This window comes from Rhinoraja longicauda, chromosome 11 (assembly GCF_053455715.1).
Source record: "Rhinoraja longicauda isolate Sanriku21f chromosome 11, sRhiLon1.1, whole genome shotgun sequence".
Taxonomy (NCBI): domain Eukaryota; kingdom Metazoa; phylum Chordata; class Chondrichthyes; order Rajiformes; family Arhynchobatidae; genus Rhinoraja; species Rhinoraja longicauda.
This window is the reverse complement of record NC_135963.1, coordinates 36,194,416-36,217,649: the sequence shown is the minus strand read 5'-3', so window position 1 is coordinate 36,217,649 and position 23,234 is coordinate 36,194,416. Positions and strand designations below refer to the sequence as shown.

At 41.2% G+C, this 23,234-nt stretch overlaps 1 protein-coding gene across 2 annotated transcripts in view; it reads right to left on the bottom strand.

The window, feature by feature from the left end:
• astn1 (astrotactin 1) overlaps window positions 1-23,234 on the bottom strand; it is a 1,605,092-nt gene that overhangs the window by 1,304,270 nt on the left and 277,588 nt on the right. For both annotated transcript variants that reach the window (XM_078407397.1, XM_078407398.1), the window contains exon 2: window positions 7,682-7,869. In XM_078407397.1, coding sequence (XP_078263523.1) covers window positions 7,682-7,869 — 188 coding nt within the window. The remainder of the gene's footprint in view (window positions 1-7,681; window positions 7,870-23,234) is intronic.

The following is a 23,234-nucleotide window of genomic DNA, read 5'->3' as shown; positions in this document are numbered from 1 at the left end:
CTTCCATCTGCCAATTGGGAACTGATTAAAAATTGGGCATTGCCATTTGCAAATTAATCTTTACCAGTCTCAACAAATGGCTTGGCCGGATTGTTCATTGGTCTGTGCCAAACAAATAATTTTAAGTGAAAAGAAATTGAAATAAATAATATGTCAATTTTCTCAACCGCAGTTACACATATATATACTTTATGGAAAACAATTTTGATGTCAATTATGCTAATTAAGTTATCTTTTTAATCTTAAATTCAATTTAAAAATATTTTTGATCAACTTTCATCTCCAAACCATCCTAAAATTGCCTAGAGTAAGCGAATTGAGAACCAGAGAACATGGGTTTAAGGTGAAGGGGAAAAGATTTAATAGGAATCTGAGGGGTAACGTTTTCACACAAAGGGTGGTGGATGTATGGAACAAGCTGCCAGAGGAGGTTGTTGAGGCAGGGACTATCACAGCAGTGGAGGAGGAGCCAGCGCTGCCCTCGCAGCTGCGGCTTGCCTGCAGTCCGTCTGTCTTTTGTGTTTTTTGTTGTTTTTGTATGAATTGTAGTTTTAATATGGTGTAGTGTTTGTATGTTAAGTGTGGGGAGGGTGGTGGGAGGGAACGGGAACTGTAAAATTCTCTCTCAGGAACGGAGACGCGTCCTTTGTTTCTGTGTCGTGTCTCCGTTCCCGCTGCGGCCTACCACCGGCCATGCACCTGGGACCACCTGGGTTCTGGTTCGCAGAGCCCGCAGCCCGGACTCACCACCTGTGGCGCTGGCTGCCTGCAGATGCTGCGGGAGCGTCTGCGACTCATTTCCGGAGGCTCCGGCGCGGGCCGCGTGGACGTCGGAAGCCCGCAGGCCCCTGGGTGGGGGCTGACATCGGGACCTCCGGCAGCGACAGTGTCTTTGCCCGCCCCGAATCGCGGGGCTTGGGTCGGCCCGCCGCGGACCTTTCACCGTCCGGCGCAGCCTAAAATAGGCCGCGGCGTTTTCTCCGCCCGGCGGGGGCTTCAATGTCGGGAGCCACGACCGCCCCGACGTGGCAACTCCAACAGCCTGACCGCGGGAGAAGACGGCAGGGGAAGAAAAAAGACATTCTGGCCTTCCAACACAGTGTGGAGGTGACTGGAGGAGACTCACTGTGATGGATGTTTCTTTTTGTTTGGTGTTAGTTTATGATTGCATTTTAATTGATTATTCTTATTGGTCTTATTGTTGAACTGTGGGTAATGTTTCATTTCACTACACGTTTATGTGTATGTGACAAAAATAAACGACTATTGACTATTGACTATTAAGAAACACTTAGACAGGTACATGGATAGGAGGTTTGGAGGGATATGGGCCAATTGCGGGCAGGTCTAGTGTAGATGGGACATGTTGGCCTGTGTAGGCAAGTTGGGCCAAAGAGCCTGTTTCTACACTGTAACACTCTATGACTCTATAAAAGTATTTTCCCATGCTTAGATATCATTTAAAAAAATTGTACTGTAGAAAATATATTGATTAAAATTCAAATAATTCAAGTCAATTTGCTCCATATTAGTATATTTAGAATATTCTAATTTACAATTAGGAGTATTCTTAAAGAGTGAAAGATTGCCCTACTTTTGAAATCAATCATAAATCCTATCTTTAAAAGTTCTTGACATTTTAAATTGAGCTTTTTTTAATATTAAGTTATACTCATTCAAATTAATAGATTTAATAATGAACTAGAATTCAATCTACAGTAGTTTTAACTCTAGGAGAATGGTTAGATTCCATCCAGGTGCTGTGAGTAGATTGAATACAATTCTACATGGAGGAATAGCACCGCATATTCTGCTTGGGTAGTTTATGCCCCAACGGTATGAACATTGAAATTCCAATTTCTAGTAATACCCTCACCTACCCCACTCTCTTTCCTATGCTGCACTCATTCTCCCTGGTCACCCTGCTCCTTGTTTTGTACATTAATCTCCTCTCTCTGAGTCCCTCATTTTCCCATCCCACCTGCTTTCCACTCCACCCCTATCCCCTTCCATCTATAACCCTTAATTTGGCTTTACAATTCACTCCTTCACATCTCTCCTTATCTAACCCTTTGACTCCTTTACACCTCTAGTTTTTGTCACTTGCTCCACCCATATGCCAATCAAACCACCCTCACCTGTATCCACCTATCATTTGCAAGGCTTTGTCCTGCATCACCTCACTTTTCCAGCCTTCTACCCTCTACTACAATCAATCTGAAGGGTTATGACCCAAAACGTTGCCTGTCCATTCCTTCCACAGATGCTGCCTGACCTGCTGAGTTCTTCCAGCACTTTGCACTTTCCTGAACGTGTCCTTCCACCAGAATGACATTGCAAATCTTTCACCCGCATGCAGACGAATAATCAGATTTTTGCAAAATTGGGCTTATTTTTTTAACATACTTTGGTTATTGATCTTAATGAGCGTAAAAATGTCACCTATTCTCCAGAGATGCTGCCTGACCCGCTGAGTTATTCCAGCATTTTGTGTCTACCTTTGGTGTAAACCAGCATCTGTAGTTCTTTCCTACACATCGTTTTTACATGTTCTTTTCACTGAGAGTAATTTTTACCTGAAAAATAGGGCCTGCTGTTCAAAATGTAGATGTGAAGTAGTGCCTGGATGCTGTGTACATTTAACTACGCAGCTTGTAATGGAAACATAAACATTCCTGCAGTTACGTAACACTGGTAATGAGATTACAATTTGGGACAGTGTTACTTAGTGAGTTACTGTCAAGAGCTACATTTCTGAGGAGCAATTAGTAAATTCCATTGCACTCTTTTCTTCAACATATTTCCAGTCTTGTTTGCTTGATGATGCCTATTATAGGTCTCAAGGTGAATTCTTCATGAATCTTGCTGCTTAGTTTGCCTTTGATAATTAATGCTATCATCTCATTCTCTCGCATTTTGTACAGCTTACACAGTGTGAAAACACAAAAAAAACAACAGATATAGGAAATCGCAGAGACACCTCTCAGAACAGGGCCATTTGGCACCCAACGTCCATGCCAACCTTTTTGTCCATCCACACCAAACCTATTTCTCTGCATTAGGAATGTATCCTTCTATATCTTATTTACTTCAGTGTCTGCCTAAATGCCTCTTTAACATGGTAATTGTATCTGATTGCACCACCTCCTCAGGCAGCATATTCCAGGCATCAACCACATATATCTCATAATGATGAAGGCAAATCAGCACCTCTACATTCTTAGAAGTTTAAAGACATTCAGCATTTTTCCAAATACTCCAACAAACATGGCGGCACAGTCGTGCAGCGCGGACAATACAGTGGTGCTGCGGTAGAGTTGCTGTGTTACAGTGCCGCTCACATGGGTTCGATCCTGATTACAAGTGCTGTCTGTACAGAGTTTGCATGCTCTCACTGTGACCAGATAGGTTTTCGCCGGGTGTTCTGGTTTCCTCCCACATCGGCACGGTAGCGCAGCGGTAGAGTTGCTGCTTTACAGCGAATGCAGCGCCGGAGACTCAGGTTCGATCCTGACTACGGGTGCTGCACTGTAAGGAGTTTGTACGTTCTCCCCGTGACCTGCGTGGGTTTTCTCCGAGATCTTCGGTTTCCTCCCACACTCCAAAGACGTACAGGTATGTAGGTTAATTGGCTGGGTAAATGTAAAAATTGTCCCTAGTGGGTGTAGGATAGTGTTAATGTACGGGGATCACTGGGCGGCACGGACTTGGAGGGCCGAAAAGGCCTGTTTCCGGCTGATATGATATGATATCTCAAAGGCGTGTGGGTTTGCCGGTTAATATGCCTCCGTGAAAAAATGCACCCGGTATGTAGTTTAGTTTAGTTTAGTATCACATGTACCAAGGTACAGTGAAAATCTTTTTTTGTTGCGTGCTATCCTGTCAGTGTAAAGACCATACATGATTACAATCGTTCACAGTGTACAGGTACAGGATAAAGGGAATAATGTTAGTACAAGAGAGAGTGGATTAGAAAGTAGGTTAACATAGAACTCACGTGAATCAATGCTCAGGGTGGACTCGATGGGCCGAACTGCCTGTTTCCATGCGGGATCTCCAAAACTAATGTGGAACAGTGTGTCCCAATCTGAGCTGTTCCAGTTTAATTTAGGTTATCAGCTGCATTTGACTTCAATGATTATGCGCTTGGCAGAATTGTTTTCTTTAAATTTATGAGGAGTGACAGCAAATACTGAGGTTAATTTTCACCGTCACGGGTAGTAATATAACTAAGCTGATTGACCGCCATTATGGAGCTCATTCGATTTTCATCGTGTGTGAGCTTATTTAATGTGATCGTCTTGGCCACATTAATTGTGCAGGTTGTGAAGGTGAGAATCACCTCCAATCTAAATTCCAGCACAATTTAATAATACCAGTTACATGTCCTCAGTGGATTTGAATTAAAATTTATTCCTGACATATACCATTCAACTTCTTTTAAGCTGAGGTCAAAAACCCGGACAAATCAATTCTGATTAATTTTTAATATAGCAATCTGACACAAGCCTTTTACCAATACTGCATCCTCTTATCAAAATACTTTCACGTTCATCTCCAAAAAAATGTGCAATTAATCTGTTCATTGTTAATGAACACAACTCCGTAAAGTCTGTTGTTAGGATAATGGTTCTCGTTTAATAAGTGCCTGTTCAACCAGCGTCTTCCCAGAACCAACAGTTCAAAGGTTGTTGAAATGATTTGCCAGGATTTAAAAAAAAATTTACCTCATAAAAGTAAGTTGGAATTTTGCTTCCTGTGCATATCTATCATTGGCTTAATCCCAACCGACATCTTTGGCAACATGGATTAATTGATCTACATCTTAACTTCAGTCTTAATCATGGAGCATTTTGCTCTCATCGACGCAATGAAACCTTCATCTCCAAGTGCAGTTGAAGACAAAATATTATTGAATTACCATTAAAACACAAACTGCTTGTGTTATAACACCAGCATAAATGCTCAACCAAGAAAACCAAGCCCAAAGTCAAAGTAGTATCTAAGCTACCTATACACACTTATGCAATAGGACAAACACACAAGCCAAATGTTTAACCATGAAACCTAATCCTAATGCCAGATGCTAAAATACCTTCACACAGTAAACAGTGCACAGTAAATACAGAACGAGTTATCCACTGAAAAACCAATAATTGATCGCAGGCAAAAGAATAATGAGAATGAATTTTAAAACGCCTTTGAACAATTCTCCGCATCCTATCTTTGATTCTTCAATTGGTTTATATACAAACTGTTTGCTGGCATGTTCAAAAGAATTGTGAGAAGTGGGGAGATATCTGCAGGCAGATTTTATGCCATCCTTCGCAAATGTCAACCATCAATTATTTCTATTTTTGAGTATAACTAAGCCAGTGAAGATCTTAAAGAAATTCAAGTGTAACGAATGCAAAGGAAAACTCTCTTATCCTTCTAAGGCAGGCAACTCAACAAGGGGATCAGAATTAGCACCTGCCACATACATTCAAATGAGCTTGGTGTTAGTGTGAAAAAAAATGCGTACATTTCTACTGATGCAGCAGGAATTCTTGTCAAGTTGAAAGAGCCAGGCCACAGTCTCTGTTGTAGGGGAAAGAATAACGAGGGCTAATAACTAGTAAATAGGGATGTGGATTGTGCTAATGTGGTGACAGGGAACTGCAGACAAAGCCGAAAAGTAGCAACATGGAATGCAGCAGAGACGACCCTCCAGTTTCCGGAACTTCATTGATTGTGTTATAATGTGCACCCATCGTTGTAACAGAAAATTGGATCTACTGTCAGCAAAGTTAGACCTGGATAATCATTTTATTTTGTAATCAAGACCTAGCTTGTTGCCTATTTAATTCTTTCTGCAACCTCCATTCTGTAATCAAGACCTCGTTTCACTGTTAATGTAGGTTCTATGTAATCTTGTTATCTGAGAATAGCTGGACCAAAGTCACGCTCAGGAGATCAGTTTTGACTAGTCTCCTGGTACACACCAGTTTTAATAAATTGCCCATTACTTCGAACACCAGCTCAGCGTGGCCTTTCCATTTCCTCCTACAGTAACAAACCAAACTCTTCAGAGTATCATGCTAATTCTATTGTGCCATTCATTTATATAACTGCAATTGTTGTGAAAACTTACTTTTATGTTTTTGACTTCGGCATGCATTGGATCAAGTATATTGCTGTTTATCATTTAATGTTGAGGAGCACAGATTTTTGATAATAAAAATCCTAACGACCTGATATGTGTTTCAACAGAATTGGTCACATCGACCACAACAGATCAACCATCATAGAACGTAAGACATAGAAAAGTGCTGCACAGGAAAAGGCCCTTTGGCTCACAATAACTATGGCAAACATGATGCCAATCTAAATTAATATCATCTGCCTGCACATGATCCATACCTCTCCATTCCTTGCACATCCATCTTTCTATCTAAAACTCTCTTAAATGCTGCTTTCATATCTGCCACCTCCACCAGCCCCAACAGCATATTCCTTGTACCCCCTAACCTCTGTGTAAAAAACTTGCCGCACACATCTCTTAAATTTTGCTCCTCTCTTTATAAATGTCTTCCTCCAATCTTTGACAATTCAATTCCACCTTGGGGAAAAGGTTCAAACTATCTTTTCTATCTATGCCTCTCATAGTTTAACATATTTCTATTGCGTCTCCCCTCAGCCGGTGCTCCAGAGAAAACAAGCCAAGTTGATCCAAGTTGCTGTCCTTTCCTGCATAAAAGGTTGGACCATCTATTCTTTTGAGAGACTTGATGACCTGCTGTTCATCATTTCACCTCAGCTAGCATTTTTAACCAAGGGTAATCTGTCCACAGTAGTGAGCTCAGAGTGGGAGAATATCCTGTTCTGTATGTAGGCTTCCTCTTCATGTTCATAAGTTCATAAGTGATAGGAGCAGAGTTAGCCCATTAGGCTCATCGTGTCTACGCCGCCGTTCAATCTTGGTTGATCTATCTTTCCCTCTTAACCCCATTCTTCTGCCTTCTCCCCATTACCCTTCTCCTCATGTTCAGTGCTGTGGTGAGAACATGGCATTGTGCCTAAACTGCTGAATGATGGCCCCTTCATGAAAATAATTAAACTGTTGCAAGGGGGATCCGCAAGAGGGGGTATCAAACCTTTTGAGTGATACAGTCGGTCAGTCGGAAATATGAATTTTCAATCATATGGTGTTCATGTGAAAGTTGTGCATTTGAATTTTCATGCAGTAACTGTATCTGTCAGTAGAGGCTTGGGCACATGGCCTTTCAATACGAAAAACAATAACACATTGACAACCATACTGTTTATGATCAATGAAAACATTTTAAAATATTACTCCAGTACAAATGTCACTCAGTCACTTAGCATTAAAATTCACTTCACTGACATTTGATTCAATTGTTAGGAGCAGATTTTACCACTTTTCAGATAACTTCAACCTTTTCCTTCCATGGCTAATGCTGCTCTTATGACCTATAATGCTCCAAATGCCCTCTCTACAATAACGATCCCCGTAGAATCCCAATGCACCAATTTCAATCCACCAGTAAAATCAATGCAAGGAATAAAACACCTCTTCAGCAAAATAGAAACCCCTATTTTTTTTTAAAGTTCATCAAGATAGACAGACAATGATTTAAAATTTAAAAAAAAGGCAAGTGATACAAATATAATGGCTGACCATCACAGAAATGTGAAGGATCCGGAGTTCTTCTTCAGCCGAGTCTGACTCAGTGTGGATGGTTGGGATCAGGCCTGGCAAACGATGAGCGATATTCTGATGGTGGACGTGGAAAAGCAAGGTTCCATTTTCCAGCCATTGCTGCCTCCAGCGAACGTACGGGATCTCTTCGGTGTAGCCAGATATTTCTGCAAATACAAGAACAAATGTATTGATTCAAATTCCATTGAAGAAAGTGGTAAGCTCAAAGCACATTGAAAGCAATTTCAAATGTAATAATATAACAACACTTCACTAATGCAATAATATGTAATCTTTCCCCTGTACTCATGGTAACTTATTTATTGATTCAAACAAAGGAGAAGCTCGAAGCATCCCTGAACTTCAATTAAATTTCAATCAAAAAGAAGTAAAAGATATTGAACTTTCAAATTACCGAGCAGATGAGGTAAGAATTAATGGGCATTCACATACTTCATTCAGCTCCTTGTCAACCCAAATCATGAAATAATAATATCTCGTTCGATTATCATGAATAATATTCCTATAATAGCAAGAAATATTTAATCATGCCAGTGCTTTTCATTGTAATAAGGAGAGCATTAGCCCTACACCCAAATCCATCAAGTGAATTACAGCTCCAAGCACATTACTAGACTATGTATCAATCACCCAATATTCATGTTTATATATCACAACAATTTCCCTCTATGCTGAGAAAAGTATGGTTTCAGCATATTCTTTATTACAAAGTCTAAAATCCACATCCAATTCGTTAACAGATTAAATAAGTGTTAATTTTCATGTTTCAATTATCTTATTGAAACATATAAGATAATTAGGGGATTGGACACATTAGAGGCAGGAAACATGTTCCCAATGTTGGGGGAGTCCAGAACAAGGGGCCACAGTTTAAGAATAAGGGGTAGGCCATTTAGAACGGAGATGAGGAAGAACTTTTTCAGTCAGAGAGTGGTGAAGGTGTGGAATTCTCTGCCTCAGAAGGCAGTGGAGGCCAGTTCGTTGGATGCTTTCAAGAGAGAGCTGGATAGAGCTCTTAAGGATAGCGGAGTGAGGGGGTATGGGGAGAAGGCAGGAACAGGGTACTGATTGAGAGTGATCAGCCATGATCGCATTGAATGGCGGTGCTGGCTCGAAGGGCTGAATGGCCTACTCCTGCACCTATTGTCTATTGTCTATTGTCTAATAGATATGTACCTCTGATTCAATGTTTGTGGATTCAGAGGTATCAGTTTTGCACAGAGGTCTTGAACAGTTGGATGTTAATTTGGTGAACCTCTAACCCATGAAATGTATACAAATTGTTTAATATAGTAAGTGGAAATATACAGTCATTGTCCAAACATATAATAAAAGACCTGAAGGTACTTTATAAAGGAATGAGAGCAAGAGAGAATTCAGAGGACTGTGAATTCCAGAGAGTGAAAACAGAATAAAGAAACCTTCTCTTCACAGAATATATACAAAAATGTATATGTGTGTACAAGTAGTTTAATGACAATGACTTTACAGAAGGCATTAGGCAACACAGTGACACAGCTGGCGGAACTACTGCCTCACAACACCAGAGACCCCAGTTTGATCTTGACCTCAGATGCTGTCTGTCTGGAGTTTGCATGTTCCCCCTGTGACCGTGTGGGTTTCCACGAGGTGCTCCGGTTTCCTCCCATGTCCCAAAGATGTGCAGGTTTGAAGGTTAATTGGTCTCTGTAAAATTGCCCCTAGCGTGTAGGGAGTGGATGAGAAATCATAGAACGAGTGTGTACGGGTGATCGATGGTCGGTGTAGACTCTATGGGCCGAAGGGGCTGTTTCCGTGTTGTATTTCTAAACTAAACTAAACATTGCATTGATTTCAGAATTGGAAAAGAATCTCAACAATGGGGGTATGAGTTCAAACTATTTCTGCATCTGAAAAAAAAAAAATAGTTTGATCGACAAGTTTTCTTCCATGCAGAACGGGAGAATTAAACAAAACTCAGCAAATCGATAATAACAGAACAAAAATTTATTCGTTAATTATGCACTCCTAATCTCAACCGGTGGCACATGCTGGTAATTTGTTGAACTGGCAGCTGAGAGAAGAAATGGTAAGCTTCTTTGTGATGCCCTACAGTCTATTAGTCAGACACCACGAAAATAACAAAGCTCGTATGAAAATAACAAGCACTTGTGCAAGTTATTTGCATGAACAGTCCTTTGGGCAATGGGATAATCTACCCTCGAGGACAAAATGGTAGAAAACTGGTGAGCAAGAAAAGACTAAAATGATGAACAGTCATTGACAAAATGGCCAGAGTAATGACCATGGACTCATTTTCAATGATGACAAGTAGAAATGTAGAAACAAGGAAATGCAGAAGTTGATTTACAAAAAATGACACAAAGTGCAGGAGTAGCTCAGCGGGTCAGGCAACATCTCTGGAGAACATGGACTGATGACATTTTGGGATGGGACATTCCTTCAGACTGATTCCGCTGAGTTACTCCAGCACTTTGTGAATCAATCTGATGAAAGGTCCCGACCCAAAAGTTACCTATCCATGTTCTCCAGGGATGTCGCTTGAGCTGCTGAGTTACGACAACACTTTGTCTGCTGCAATGTCAGCAAATTGGTTCATACCTTTCTAACTATTTCTGTTGAAGTAAAACCCAAATTTGCCTTTGAACTATTTTATAAAATGTATTGTGCAGAACACAAAGTGCTGGAGTAACTCAGCTGGTCAGGCAGCATCTGTGGAGGGAATGGATAGGCTTCATTTCAGGTCAGGACCCTACTTTAGACTTGGAGGGGGAGCAGTAAAGTGGATCTCATAGAACTCCCTTTGTAGAGAGAACTTCTTCAAAGTGGGCACACTTGGAGGAGATTTTGCAGTGGAGTTTTAGAATGGAGACACAAGACACTGCAGATGCAGGAATCTTGAGCAAAGTGCAAAGTGCTGGAGTAACTCAGCAGGTCAGGCAGCATCTGTGTGGAGGGCATTGATACGCAATATTTTGGGTCAGGATCCTTTTTCAGATGTACTGTTGAAACTACTAACCAGCTCCGGACTAAAATTAAATTCCGTTTTATGACTAACTTTTGGCATTTGATCAGAGAGTATGCTACGATCGATGTTCACATTTTCAGATCTATTAAATAACATAATGAAGAAAGCCTATACTTTGTAAAGAGTTCATTATAAATCAAGATTCATTACAGGAATGAGGTTGTGCCAAGTACCGCAACACGGTGAATATTGATTTACTGATGGACACTGACTTTAAATGATAAGTAGTTTCTTTTTCTTAACAAATTAAATAAAGATACATGCAGCGTTTTAATCTGCAACAATAGCATGAAATCAAACAGTTCTGAAGGGACAGTTTAGTTTTTAGTTTAGTTTAATTTAGTTTGGAGATATGGCGTGAAAACAGGCCCTTTCCCACTGAGTCCGTGCCGACCAGCGATCACTGTACACTAGTTTTATCCTATGCACTAGGGACAAATTACAGAAGCCAATTAACTTACAAACATGCACATCTTTGGAATGTGGAAGGAAAACAGGAGCACCTGGAGGAAACCCAAATGGTCACAGGGAGAATATACAAATTGCGTACAGACAGCACCCATGGTCAGGATCGAACACGGGTCTCTGGCACTGTAAGGCAGCAACTCTATCACTGCACTACTGTGCTGTCCTGGTCAGTTTCAATGATCAAGTTAGGTGAACTCAGACAGAACAGTAATCTTGTCTTCTTTTATTATCATGACATAAAAATGAGAAAAACACCTATTTGGCCCATCGCAATCATGTTGGTTCCCAGGGAACCAATTCCATTTATCCCATTACCTTCTCCTAATTTCCCTGTATCCTTGGAGCTCATGACAGGTGTTCCAGTTATCAGACTACTCTCTCAATAAGCTAGGGTACTGTACAATCCATCTCTAACCCAATGGACATCGTTCATGAAAATCATATGATTCATTGCTTGGAACTATATTCTGCACACTGTATCTTCCCTTTTGCTGAACCTTTTGTACATGAACTTGACTTGATTGTATTTATGTATAGCACTATCTGATCTGATCGCATAGCATGCAAAACATATCTTTTCACTGTATCTCGATTCACATGACAAGAATAAACCTAAGCTAAACCTAAATAAAAAAAAGGTTTTTACATCTTTTAGTTTAGTTGAGTTTAATTTAGTTGAGTTTATTATTGTCACGTACACCGAGGCACAGTGAACAGCTTTTGTTTGCATGCTATCAAGTCAAAGAAAAGACTACCTCTGAATGCCATCTGCAAATTGAGTCAGGATGAAAATTGTTGTAAATTGTTGTAAATTCTAATAACCATCATTGATTGATTAAATTGAGCTTGTTATTTGCCTTTCGCTTCAAGGACTGGGGGTCAAATCAAACTCTAAGTAATGGAATGTAATTGTTTTCTGCAAAGCTGCCAAATTGCAGAGGAACATTGGGTAAAAACAGTTTGTACTTCACAGAAAAGTTATTTTGTGACCTTCGTTGCGTGGATCTTTCATTCAGACTGATCACACGTTGAAGTACACTGGCCATCAGCTCCTGAAAAGCTATCATCATCATATATCATCATATATATACAGCCGGAAACAGGCCTTTTCGGCCCTCCAAGTCCGTGCCGCCCAGCGATCCCCGTACATTAGACAATAGACAATAGACAATAGGTGCAGGAGTAGGCCATTCAGCCCATTAACACTATCCTACACCCACTAGGGACAATTTTTACATTTACCCAGCCAATTAACCTACATACCTGTACGTCTTTGGAGTGTGGGAGGAAACCGAAGATCTCGGAGAAAACCCACGCAGGTCACGGGGAGAACGTACAAACTCCTTACAGTACAGCACCCGTAGTCAGGATCGAACCTGAGTCTCCGGCGCTGCATTCGCTGTAAAGCAGCAACTCTACCGCTACGCTACCGTGCCGCCAACACAGTGAAGAAAACTCAAGGCCAAATTACAAATCAGTTGTTGACACCCAAAAAGTATTTCCTGGCAGAATATTTCCTGCACTTTGAGCCTCAGTTGCTGAACAATATTCTTTTAAGTCTGTACCATCATAATTCTTTACTCTACCACCACTCTCAAAAACAGCAAAGAAGGTTCAAGGAGAGGCACAAAATGCTGGAGTAACTCAGTGGGTCAGGCAGCATCCCTGGAGATCATGGATAGGTGACGATTGGGTCAGGACCATTCTTCAGGCTGGGGAACCAAACCGAAACATCACCCATCCAAGTTCGCTGGGGATGCTGCCTCATCCGCTGAGTTACTCCAGCACTTTGTGCCTTTCCTTGGTAAACCAACATCTTCAGTTCCTTGTTTCCACTATGTAGGATTAATTTTCACTGATTTATGTCCACATTATGAACTATTTGTTTTGCACATAATTGAGGAAAATAATCCAGAATTTAGTGCTTCTAGATTGAGATTATTTAAAAAAAATCAAACACTATAACTGTTATTTAATTTTCAAAAAAATTATTTGGTTTCTTTTCTTGATTTCAGAACATAATCCTGATTTCAAGTTTTCATAATTTTTCATGTCATTAGTTGTAATTTTTCATAATTACCGCACTAAACAAAGGAATTGTATTAAATGCCAGCATTATAATTTTACAATCACTAGGTCACACACAATTAATTAAAGAAAAAGACTACATTTAAGACAAGCATCATTAATTGCCATCATTGTCAAAGAATGCAAAGCAGAATTATTGCTTCTAAAAATGCCAACAAACCCATATCTGTTTATACTTTCACAAAATCATGGATAGGTATCACACACAAAACAGTCTATTTAACCCACAATGTCTGCAATAATCATCAGCAACCTATTTTCACTAAACCTACATTAACTCAATTTTTTATTCTTGATTAGTAAGTGTGGCAAACGTTATGGGGAGAAGGCAGGAGCGGGAAAGATAGATTACCACGATTGAATGACGAAGACTCGAATAGCCTAATGCTGCTCCTCTGACATGATCTTTATTGACCCAAAAACAGGTCCCAACCTAAAAGATCATCTGTCCATTCCTTCCAAAGATGTTGCCTTAGCTCCACCAAGATGTTGCCTTATGTTCCACCAACATAATGTGGTTTTGCTCAAGTTTCCAACATCTGTAGTTCTTGGTTTCTCTTTTAGCACTTACCGCAAAATTCTGTCGCTCACCTTTCTACACTGGGACAATTAATAATACTAGATAATGTAGCAATCTGCACATATTTAGTTTTTAGTTTTATTGCACACTAGGGGACTACAAGTCTGCATGTCTTTGGAACGTGGGAGGAGAAACCCACACGGTCACAGGGAGAACGTACAAACTCTGTACACACAGCACCCGTAATCAGGATCGAACCCGGGTCTCTATTGCTGTAAGGCAACAACTTTACTGTTGCGCCCCTTTGACGCCCTATTGTGTCACTGTGCCGCCTTTTACAGCAATGTTCGCTACTTTAAGATGTGGTATGAGTACGGCTTCTGTGAGGCAATGGCTCCACTCGTTGGAGCAACGGTGTAAATAAAACAACGAAGTAGAACGAAAAAGGTCACATGAGATCCAAATATTCTCTACCACCTATTAAGCTCATACAAATACAATGAGCTGTAATTTAGATTTTAGATTTAGAGATACAGCGCGGAAACAGGCCCTTCGGCCCACCGAGTCCGCGCCGCCCAGCGATCCCCACACATTAACACTATCCTGCACACACTAGGGACAATTTTTACCTATTACCCAGTCAATTAACCTACATACCTGTACGTCTTTTGGAGTGTGGGAGTTTAATAAGCAACGGTCAATCCAAACCAAAAACTACACACTAGGACCAATTCACAATTTTACCTGAACCAATGAACCTACAAACCTGTACATCTTTGGAGTGTGGGAGGAAACCGGAGCACCCGGATAAAACCCATGCAGTCACATGAAGAACATACAAACTCTGAAAAGACAGCACCCATAGTCGGGATGGAACCCGGGTCTTTGGCGTGGAAGGCAGCAACTTTACCACTGCTCCACTGTGCCGTCCTGAACAAACAATGGACTTTTTCTCTAATAATGATGCATTACAATGCTGAGAACTATATTCTGGACTCTGTATCTTCCCCTTTGCTATAATTACTGTACTTGAGTTTGGCTTGATTGTATTTATGTATAGTATTATCTGATCTGTTTCAATAGCATGTAAAACAAAGCTTCTCACTGTACCTCAGTAAACGTGACAATAATAAACTTGTATGGGAAAGAACTGCAGATGCTGGTTTAAATCAAAGACAGACACAAAATGCTGGAGTAAATCAGTGGGACAGGCAGCATCTCTGGACAGAAGGAATGGGTGACGTTTCGGGTCGGGACCCTTCATCAGACTAATAATTCAGACCCTTCTTCACAATAATAAACCTGCCTGTGCGTTTTATTGCAAATGGATTATTTGGAATATTATTAGATTGTTTTGCAAAGCTTGCTACTAGTAAGTTGTTTTCACTGGGTACATTCCCCTTTAAAATACATTAATATCATTTTTAAGCACTGGCATGTTGCGATTTTTTTTTAAAGGCTGAATTAGATTAATATCCTATTGCTTCAGTTAAATCTGTAAGAAAAGAATGGACAATGGGATATGTTTTAAGTATTCGCTTCTGGGGAATTTGGTTCAATGCAGTCACAATGATGGGATGAAAACATTTCATCACATTCCCTTTGCAATATCAATCCAATATGTCTGAACTTCATCAATTCAAAAATTGAATTCACTCTTCCCTGCCTGGAGTTTATGTATTTAGTCTGTCCCAAGATGGTATCGGAAAAAATTTAAGTCGGTGGAAGTCAATATCAATAATTTGGCAGATGATGCTGAAAATTTTCAGCATAGAACAAAACAAATTTACAAGCTTGGTTCTGGGAACAATATGAAGCATTATTAGATATATGTTTAACTCTGGGAATGCTCTGCTATAGACTACAAAGTTGTACTTCTTACAAGAAATGAACCGTTCAAAAGAAGGGTAGTGTTCAAATATTGGGACAGGTTCCTTTTGGTATGACTAGTTCAATATTCTACAAAAAAGAAGTACTAACGCTTAGAAATAAATAAAAAGTTGCAGGAAATATTCAGCAGGTCAGGCAGCATCTATGGAGGGAGAAGCGCATAGATGACCAACTCTAGTAAAAGATCATTGACCTGAATGGTCTATGACTACAGCGTCTCAAAAACTATACTATTCACTCAGGTTTAAATTGCATAGATTTTCATATGACCTGACAAAGAAAAATATGGTATTGAAACGGGACACGAGTGCCAAACAAAGCCAATGAAGCGGGACACGTGTCAAGCAAAGTTTTCTTTATTCCTCAAGCACCATACAGCTCCCCAAACCCGCAACCAGTTCAACTCCTCCTGGAACTCCACTACCCACTGCCACTCCTCCCCATACATACCAAGATCCGTGACCCCACCCCCCGAGCCTAGGGTTCGCACCCTGCGTGGCTCACCACCAGGGGCCGCCACACTATGATCCTTTTATTGTTCAACATAAATTGTGTTTTTTTAAATTAAGATCGACTGTAATTTCAAGTCAACTGATTTTGAAACAGTCAATTAAATTGGAAGCCTGGAGAACGTGGCCATTGTTCAGAGATGTGGGTTAATTCTGGCTACATATCCTGCCACCATCAGTAGATTTACTCCAGCAATTTGCACAATGTTATTGCATGGTCTTGCCGATGGGTTCTTGCTATGTTAAAGTCTCATCTCTTTACAAGCCATCTATTCCCACCAAGTGACCTGTGCTTCCATGTTGATATAGATAGGGTAGACAGAACCTTTCTCCCAGGTTGGAACTGACAAAGATGAAATGGCATACAGTAGCTTTAAGGAGAGAGGCAAAGTTTAAATATGTGTGGTGAAAGTATTTTACACAGAGAATGATGGGTGCCTGGTACCCGCTGATGCATTGGTGGAGGCAGATATGATAGTGGCATTTAAGGGGCTTTTAGATAGGCACATGGATATGCAGGAAATGGAGGGATATGGTTCATGTGCAGGCAGATGAGATTAGTCGATCTTGGCATCATGTTCAGCACATACATTGTGGCCAAGTTTGGAAGGTGGAGAAAAAAGGAACAAAGATGTGGATAAGTCAATCATTTTTCAGTATATAAAAAAGACTCAGTAACTCAGTGGTCAGGCAGCATCTCTGGAGAACATTGGGTAGATGATGATTTGGGTCGGAAGCCTTCTTCAGACATTCTTTATTGGTATATTTGACAGGGAGCCAAAATACCAGATGAACTCTGAACTTGCAATGTTAATTTCATGTACCTCCAAATGTATTAGAAATTCAAGCAATTCAGTGAAGAGACAACTATAATAATCATGGAGTCATGCAGTGCAGAAGCAAGACTTTCAGCCTATTAAGTCAAGCACCCACTTACACTAACCTTGCACTGATCCCATTTAGTTTTCCCAGTATTCCCATCAATTCCCTCCAGTTTCTCCCACTGAACATACAAATCAACGGCAATTTACAGTGGTAGTTAACCCATATTACTGCTGTGAGATTTGAGAGGAAACAAGAGAACCCAGAACCCAAGGGCTCTCTGACTTTCCCCTGGCACAGTGGTAGTGCAGCTGGTACAGCTGATGCCTCATAGTGTCAGAGGCCCGGGTTCGATCCTGACGTCGGGTACTGTCTGTGTGGAATTTGCATGTCCTCTGATTGTTTGGGTTTACTCTGGATGCTCCGGTTTCTTCCCTCATCCCAAAGATGTGCAGGTTTACAAGTTATTTAGCCTCTGTAAACTACCCCTGGTGTGAAGGGAGTGGATGTGTAAGTGGGATAACATAGAAATAGTGTGAGCAGGTGATTGATGATCGGTGTGGACTCGTTGGGCTGAATGGACCTGTTTCCATTATCTCTAAACTAAACTAAACATAAATCCAAGAGATAGACACAAAGTGCAAGAGTAACTCAACTGGTCAGGCAATATCTTTGGAGAAAAGCGATGGGCGACATTTTGAGTTGGAACCCCTCTTCAGAGTCTGGAGAAAAAGGATGGGTGATGTTTCAGGTCTGGATCCTTCTTCAGAGTCTGGAGAAAAAGGATGGGTGATGTTTCAGGTCTGGATCCTTCTTCAGATTGTGGAGAAAATGGATGGGTGATGTTTTGGGTTGGGACTCTTCTTCAAACAGATTTCTTGGTATAAACCAAGAAATGCTGTTCTTTATTTCTACATAAGTTCAAGAGCTTCTCCTTGGATATGAAGGCCTGGAAGAAATTGAAGTTGAAAACAGACATACCAGTGGTTTGCCAGTGTCAGGACAGCTGATAATCAAACATTTTTGACATCACTGTCAACAATGCTTCTGGACTCATCAGAATAATCCAGTTATACTCCTTGCCAACTCTTACACTGCTGTCATCAAACATACCCACTATGATATTCTGAACAGCATGATCAGCTGCAATTTATAAAACAAAAGCTAACCCCATCTCTTCTCTGCAGCTGTAAGAATCAGCCTGGAAAAAAAAAGTGTTTACTGTTTGCTGAGGTTCAGGAAAATCTATCCTGCGCGGCATTCATTACCAGTTTCACACTCTGGTCTTCACTGTAGTCCACAGCACAGCCAACCTTTCTTTTATCAGTAGAAACAAGGAACTGCAAATGCTGAAGATAGACACAAATAGCTGGAGTAACTCAGCGAGTCTGGCAGCATGTCTGGAGAAAAGGAATAGGTGACATTTCGTGTCAAGACCCTTCTCAGTCTGAAGAAGGGTCTCGACCTGAAACATCACCTATTACTTTTCTCCAGACATGCTGAGTTACTCGAGCTTTTTGTGTGTGTCTCCGGTGTAAACCAACACCTGCAGTTCCTTCCTACACAACTGCAGACGCTGGTTTGCAAAAGAAAAACAAAACATGTTGGAGTAACTCAGCGGGTCAGGTAGCATCTCTGGAGAACAGACACTTCAGCCCACTGAGTCCACACTGACCAGCAATCACCCATTCACACTAGTTCTTTGTTATCCCACTTTTTCATCCAATCCTGACTCATTAGGGGCAATTTTACAGACAATCAACCTATATAAATACCTCTATAAAAATATAATGTAATAATATGGTGACATTATGTCTTTGATTTTGGGCATTAATATCGTTGCTTTCATTCAAGCTAGTGGTTCAAGGTTCAAGGTCTTTTATTGTCACGTGTACCAATTAAGGTACAGTGATTGTTCCATCTCACTTCCATCAATCGCTGTAGGGAGTGATACAGAAGGTCACTTGCCACGCGACACCAACCTTAACCGTTGTGGCAGATCGATGATTTACAGTGCATTCAGAAAGTATTCAGACCCCTTCCCGACAACAGATGCTGCCTGACCCACTGAATATCTCCAGCAGTTTGTTTTTTGCTCCAGATTCCAGCATCTCCAGTCTTTTCTCTCTCTGCCGAACCTTATCTTGTTGCATATGCTCATTCCCAGGCAACTTTGATACACAATTGAACAAATGATGTTTGTTTTATCAACATATGTTGCGAGATATTTTTGCACGCTGTAACGATGTTTTTCCTGCATTGTTATACATGGAGTTTCATTGTCTGCTATGATTCAGGAGCTAACAGTTGTGTTTCCCAACCACTGTTTAACATAATGCTCTTGTCGGTCATCACACAGCATCTGTTCTTAATTTGCTTTGCCCTTGTGCATTTAGGTCTTTTAAATTATCTAATGTTGCCAAATGCAAAAGGATAGCAGTGTACCAGGAGGTTGGTTTAGTTTAGTTTAGTTTAGTTCAGAGATACAGCACGGAAACAGACCCTTTGGCCCACACACTAGTTGTACACAGTACATGCATATAGGGACAATTTTAAAGAGGCCACTGAACCTACAAACCAGCACATCTTCGGGATGTGGGAGGAAACTGGAGCGCTGGGAGTAAACCCAGGCAGTAGCAGGGAAAATGTGCAGACACCATGCGGCCGAGTTCAGGATCGAACCCTGGTCTCTGGAGCTGTGAGCCAGCGGCTCTACCAGCTGTGCCACAGTGCCCGCCCCTCTGGAATCAGCAAGGAAAGCAACCATTTATCTTCCGAACCAGATTAAGGATCATGAAATTAACTGTGAAGTGATGGAGGAGGACTTGTAATCGTGGAGTCGACAGATATGCTGCCTAACCCACTGAGTTCTCCACTACTTTGTGTTGTCTTTCAAGTCGTTGAGTTTGTTGTCAAAAGCACGAGTATAGTGAAGTATAGATACAATGAAAATCTTGCTTGCACCAACGTCACAGCAACATAGACTCAGACAATGCAAAAAACATAAACTATACATATATTACATATCAATATTAATCTGAAAGAAAGCTGCCAGTACAAAAAAAACAAGACATTAGTGATTTTTTTTAGCTTAAAACCCCACTGGTTGCATATGACAGGTACATGTATAGGAAAGGTTTAGAGGGGTATGAGCCAAAAGTGGGCGTGGAACTAATGTCGTTGGAAAATCCTGGTTGGCATGGGCTAGTTGGGCTGAAGGGGCTGTTGCCGTGCTATTTATGACTCTATGACTCTAACTGCTGTAGACGTGGATGCAGATTTCAGATGTAAAAGATCGGAACGTGCACTCCCGTGTGCAGCTTACAAAATGTCACTTCCTCTGGCACCATGTTATAGTATTGTATTATTATTGCAAACCTCTTGTAAATCCAACAAATGGAGTGATGCCATCAGTCAGAAACGTTTGGACTGATTTAGTTTAACCAGTCAACTGTGCCTAAAAAATTAAAAGGAAGCTCCAATCACTTTACAGTAAAATATTTTCCGCCTAACTAATGTGTAAAGATCAAGCTCAATTTTCTTTCTGCTTCCCCCGTCAATTTCAATCACCACTATGGGTTCTCCTGTAGATAATAATTATTCCTTGTAGCATGCTGAGCCAATTATTAAGGGGTACAATTTAATTATCCACCAAGGATACTATCCAGCTGATCGAGGACACCAAGCATCCACTTTTAGAAACATTGTGTGTTGACTGGCTGCAGATGTTTGCTCAGGAATATCTTAATTGCTCAGCCTCGTACAACTCTTTTGGGGATGATCGGAACTTGCGACCCTTTTTTAAAGGTTGCAGCACCCAATGTGTTTGAGTTGCAAAAAATCCTCCAAGTAAACAAAGCATTTCAACAGCCAACTTGCATAAAATTGCACAGCCATGAAAAGAATACACTTATATCACAGTTAGATCTATTTGCTTCCCACTGACTCTCAGTGCATGAAAATAATGGACGTAAATTCTGCTGATGCTCCATAAGTACAAAAACATTTTCACGCCAGCTGATTTGATTCTTTAGCTATTTAAGGCTGTTCCAGTACGAATGCCCATTGAGAGACGAGAGGAAACAATTAACCATTTCCCCATCTACAATTCATGCTGCCTCAGCAAGACCAACACTATAATCCAGGGCGGGTCTCACCCTGGGCATTCCATTTTCTCCCCACTCCCACCAGGCCAGAGGTACAGAAGTGTGACACCGCACACCTCCAGATTCAAGGACAGTTTCTTCCCAGCAGTTATCAGGCAATTGATCCATCCTATCACAAACTAAAGAACCGTCTTGAGCTACCATCTACCTCTTTTTGAGAGCCTCCGAATATCTTTAATCGGACTTCACTGGACTTTATCTTGCACTAAACGTTGGTCCCTTTATCCCGCATCTGTGCACTGTGAACGACTTGATTGTAATCATTTATAGTATTTCCACTAACTGGATGGTTGACACTAAATGCTGGAGTAACTCAGCGGGACAGGCAGCATCTCGGGAGAGGAATGGTTGACGTTTCGGGTCGAGAGCTTTCTTCAGAATGAGCTTACAGGGTCTTGACCCGAAATGCCACCAATTCCTTCTCTCCCGAGATGCTGCCTGACCCGTTGAGTTACTCCAGCATTTTGTGTCTACCTTCGATTTAAACCAGCATCTGCAGTTTTTTTCCTCCACTAACTGGATAGTATGCAACAAAAAAGATTTTCACTGTAGATTGGTACACATGACAATAAACTAAACTAAACAAATCAAAGTTTTATTGCTTCTGATTTACATGCCTTACTGTTACATATTGAGTTTGTGGTCATTGCCAATCAATCTCCACAATTGCCAATCAATCTTCACAATTATCTTGTGAGGATCCCCAGTCTGTAAGCTCCCATATCTTGATGACAAGACAAGATGACAAGATACTGTGCAATGGAAGGGGTTTGCATTTGTAACTTCTGGCTCATTGCAGAGAGGGTGCTGAATGCCCTTCAACCATCAGGCAGACGTACAAACCTCTCAAGTCTGGTGAAGTTGGTATTCGTGATACAGGTATCCGGTACCTTTATCACAGATCCCAGCTTCACCAGCCTGCAGAGATTTTTACATCTGCCTGATGGGTGAAGGGATCTACTGTATCCGGTGTTCTCGGTGTGGACTCCTATATATCGGCGAGACCAAGCACAGACTGGGTGGCTGTTTAACTGAACACCTGCTCTCAATCATAAGCAATCTCCCAGTTGCCAAACATTTTAACTCCCCTTCCCATTCCCATGTGGACCTTTCTGCCCTGGGCCTCCTCCACTGTCAGAGTGAGGCCACACGCAAATTGGAGGAACAGCACCTCATATTTCGCTTGGGCAGCTTTATAACCCAGTGATATGAATATTGATTTCTCTAACTTCAAGTAACCCTTGCATTCACTCTCTCCCCATCCCTCCGCCACTCTCGTCCTCTTGCTAATTTCACTGTTTGTATTCCTTCGTTATCACCTTGTCCCAAATCCACAATGAACTATTGTGGGCTCAACTGTTCCTGATTCACCGATGCAGGCTCTGCTTTGTTCTGTACCTTCCCATACCTCTAGTTTCCCCCTCCCTGACTTTCAGTCTGATGAAGGGTCTCGACCCGAAACATCACCTGTTCCTTTTCTCCAGAGATGCTGCCTGACCCGCTGAGTTACTCCAGCACTCTGTGTCTATTGTCCATGATACTTGTATTGTTTTCGTTTTAGTTTAGAGACACAGCGTTGAAGCAGTCCTTTTGGCACACCGAGTCTGCGCCGACCATCGATCACCCATTCACATAGTTCTCTGTTAAACCACTTTCACACCCACTCCCTACACTCTAGGGGCAATTTATAGAGGATAATTAACCTAGAAACACTAGTCATCTTTGGGATATGAGAGGAAACCGGAACACCTGGAGAAAAATCACATGGCCAATGTGTAAACTGCACACAGACTTCACCCGAGGTCAGGATATGTGGCGCTGTGAGGCAGCAGCTCTCCAAGCTACACCACAGTGTCACCTTAGCTGTGTCACTGTGCTGATTCAGCTGGCTGTTAAAGCTTTTGAAAACGTTGAATGATGCTGAATATCTCTGCTCTTTGGAAACATTCCAAAACATTGAAAAACGATTAAAAATGTATTCAGGCTACAAAACAAAATCTTTATAATTACCACATATCAA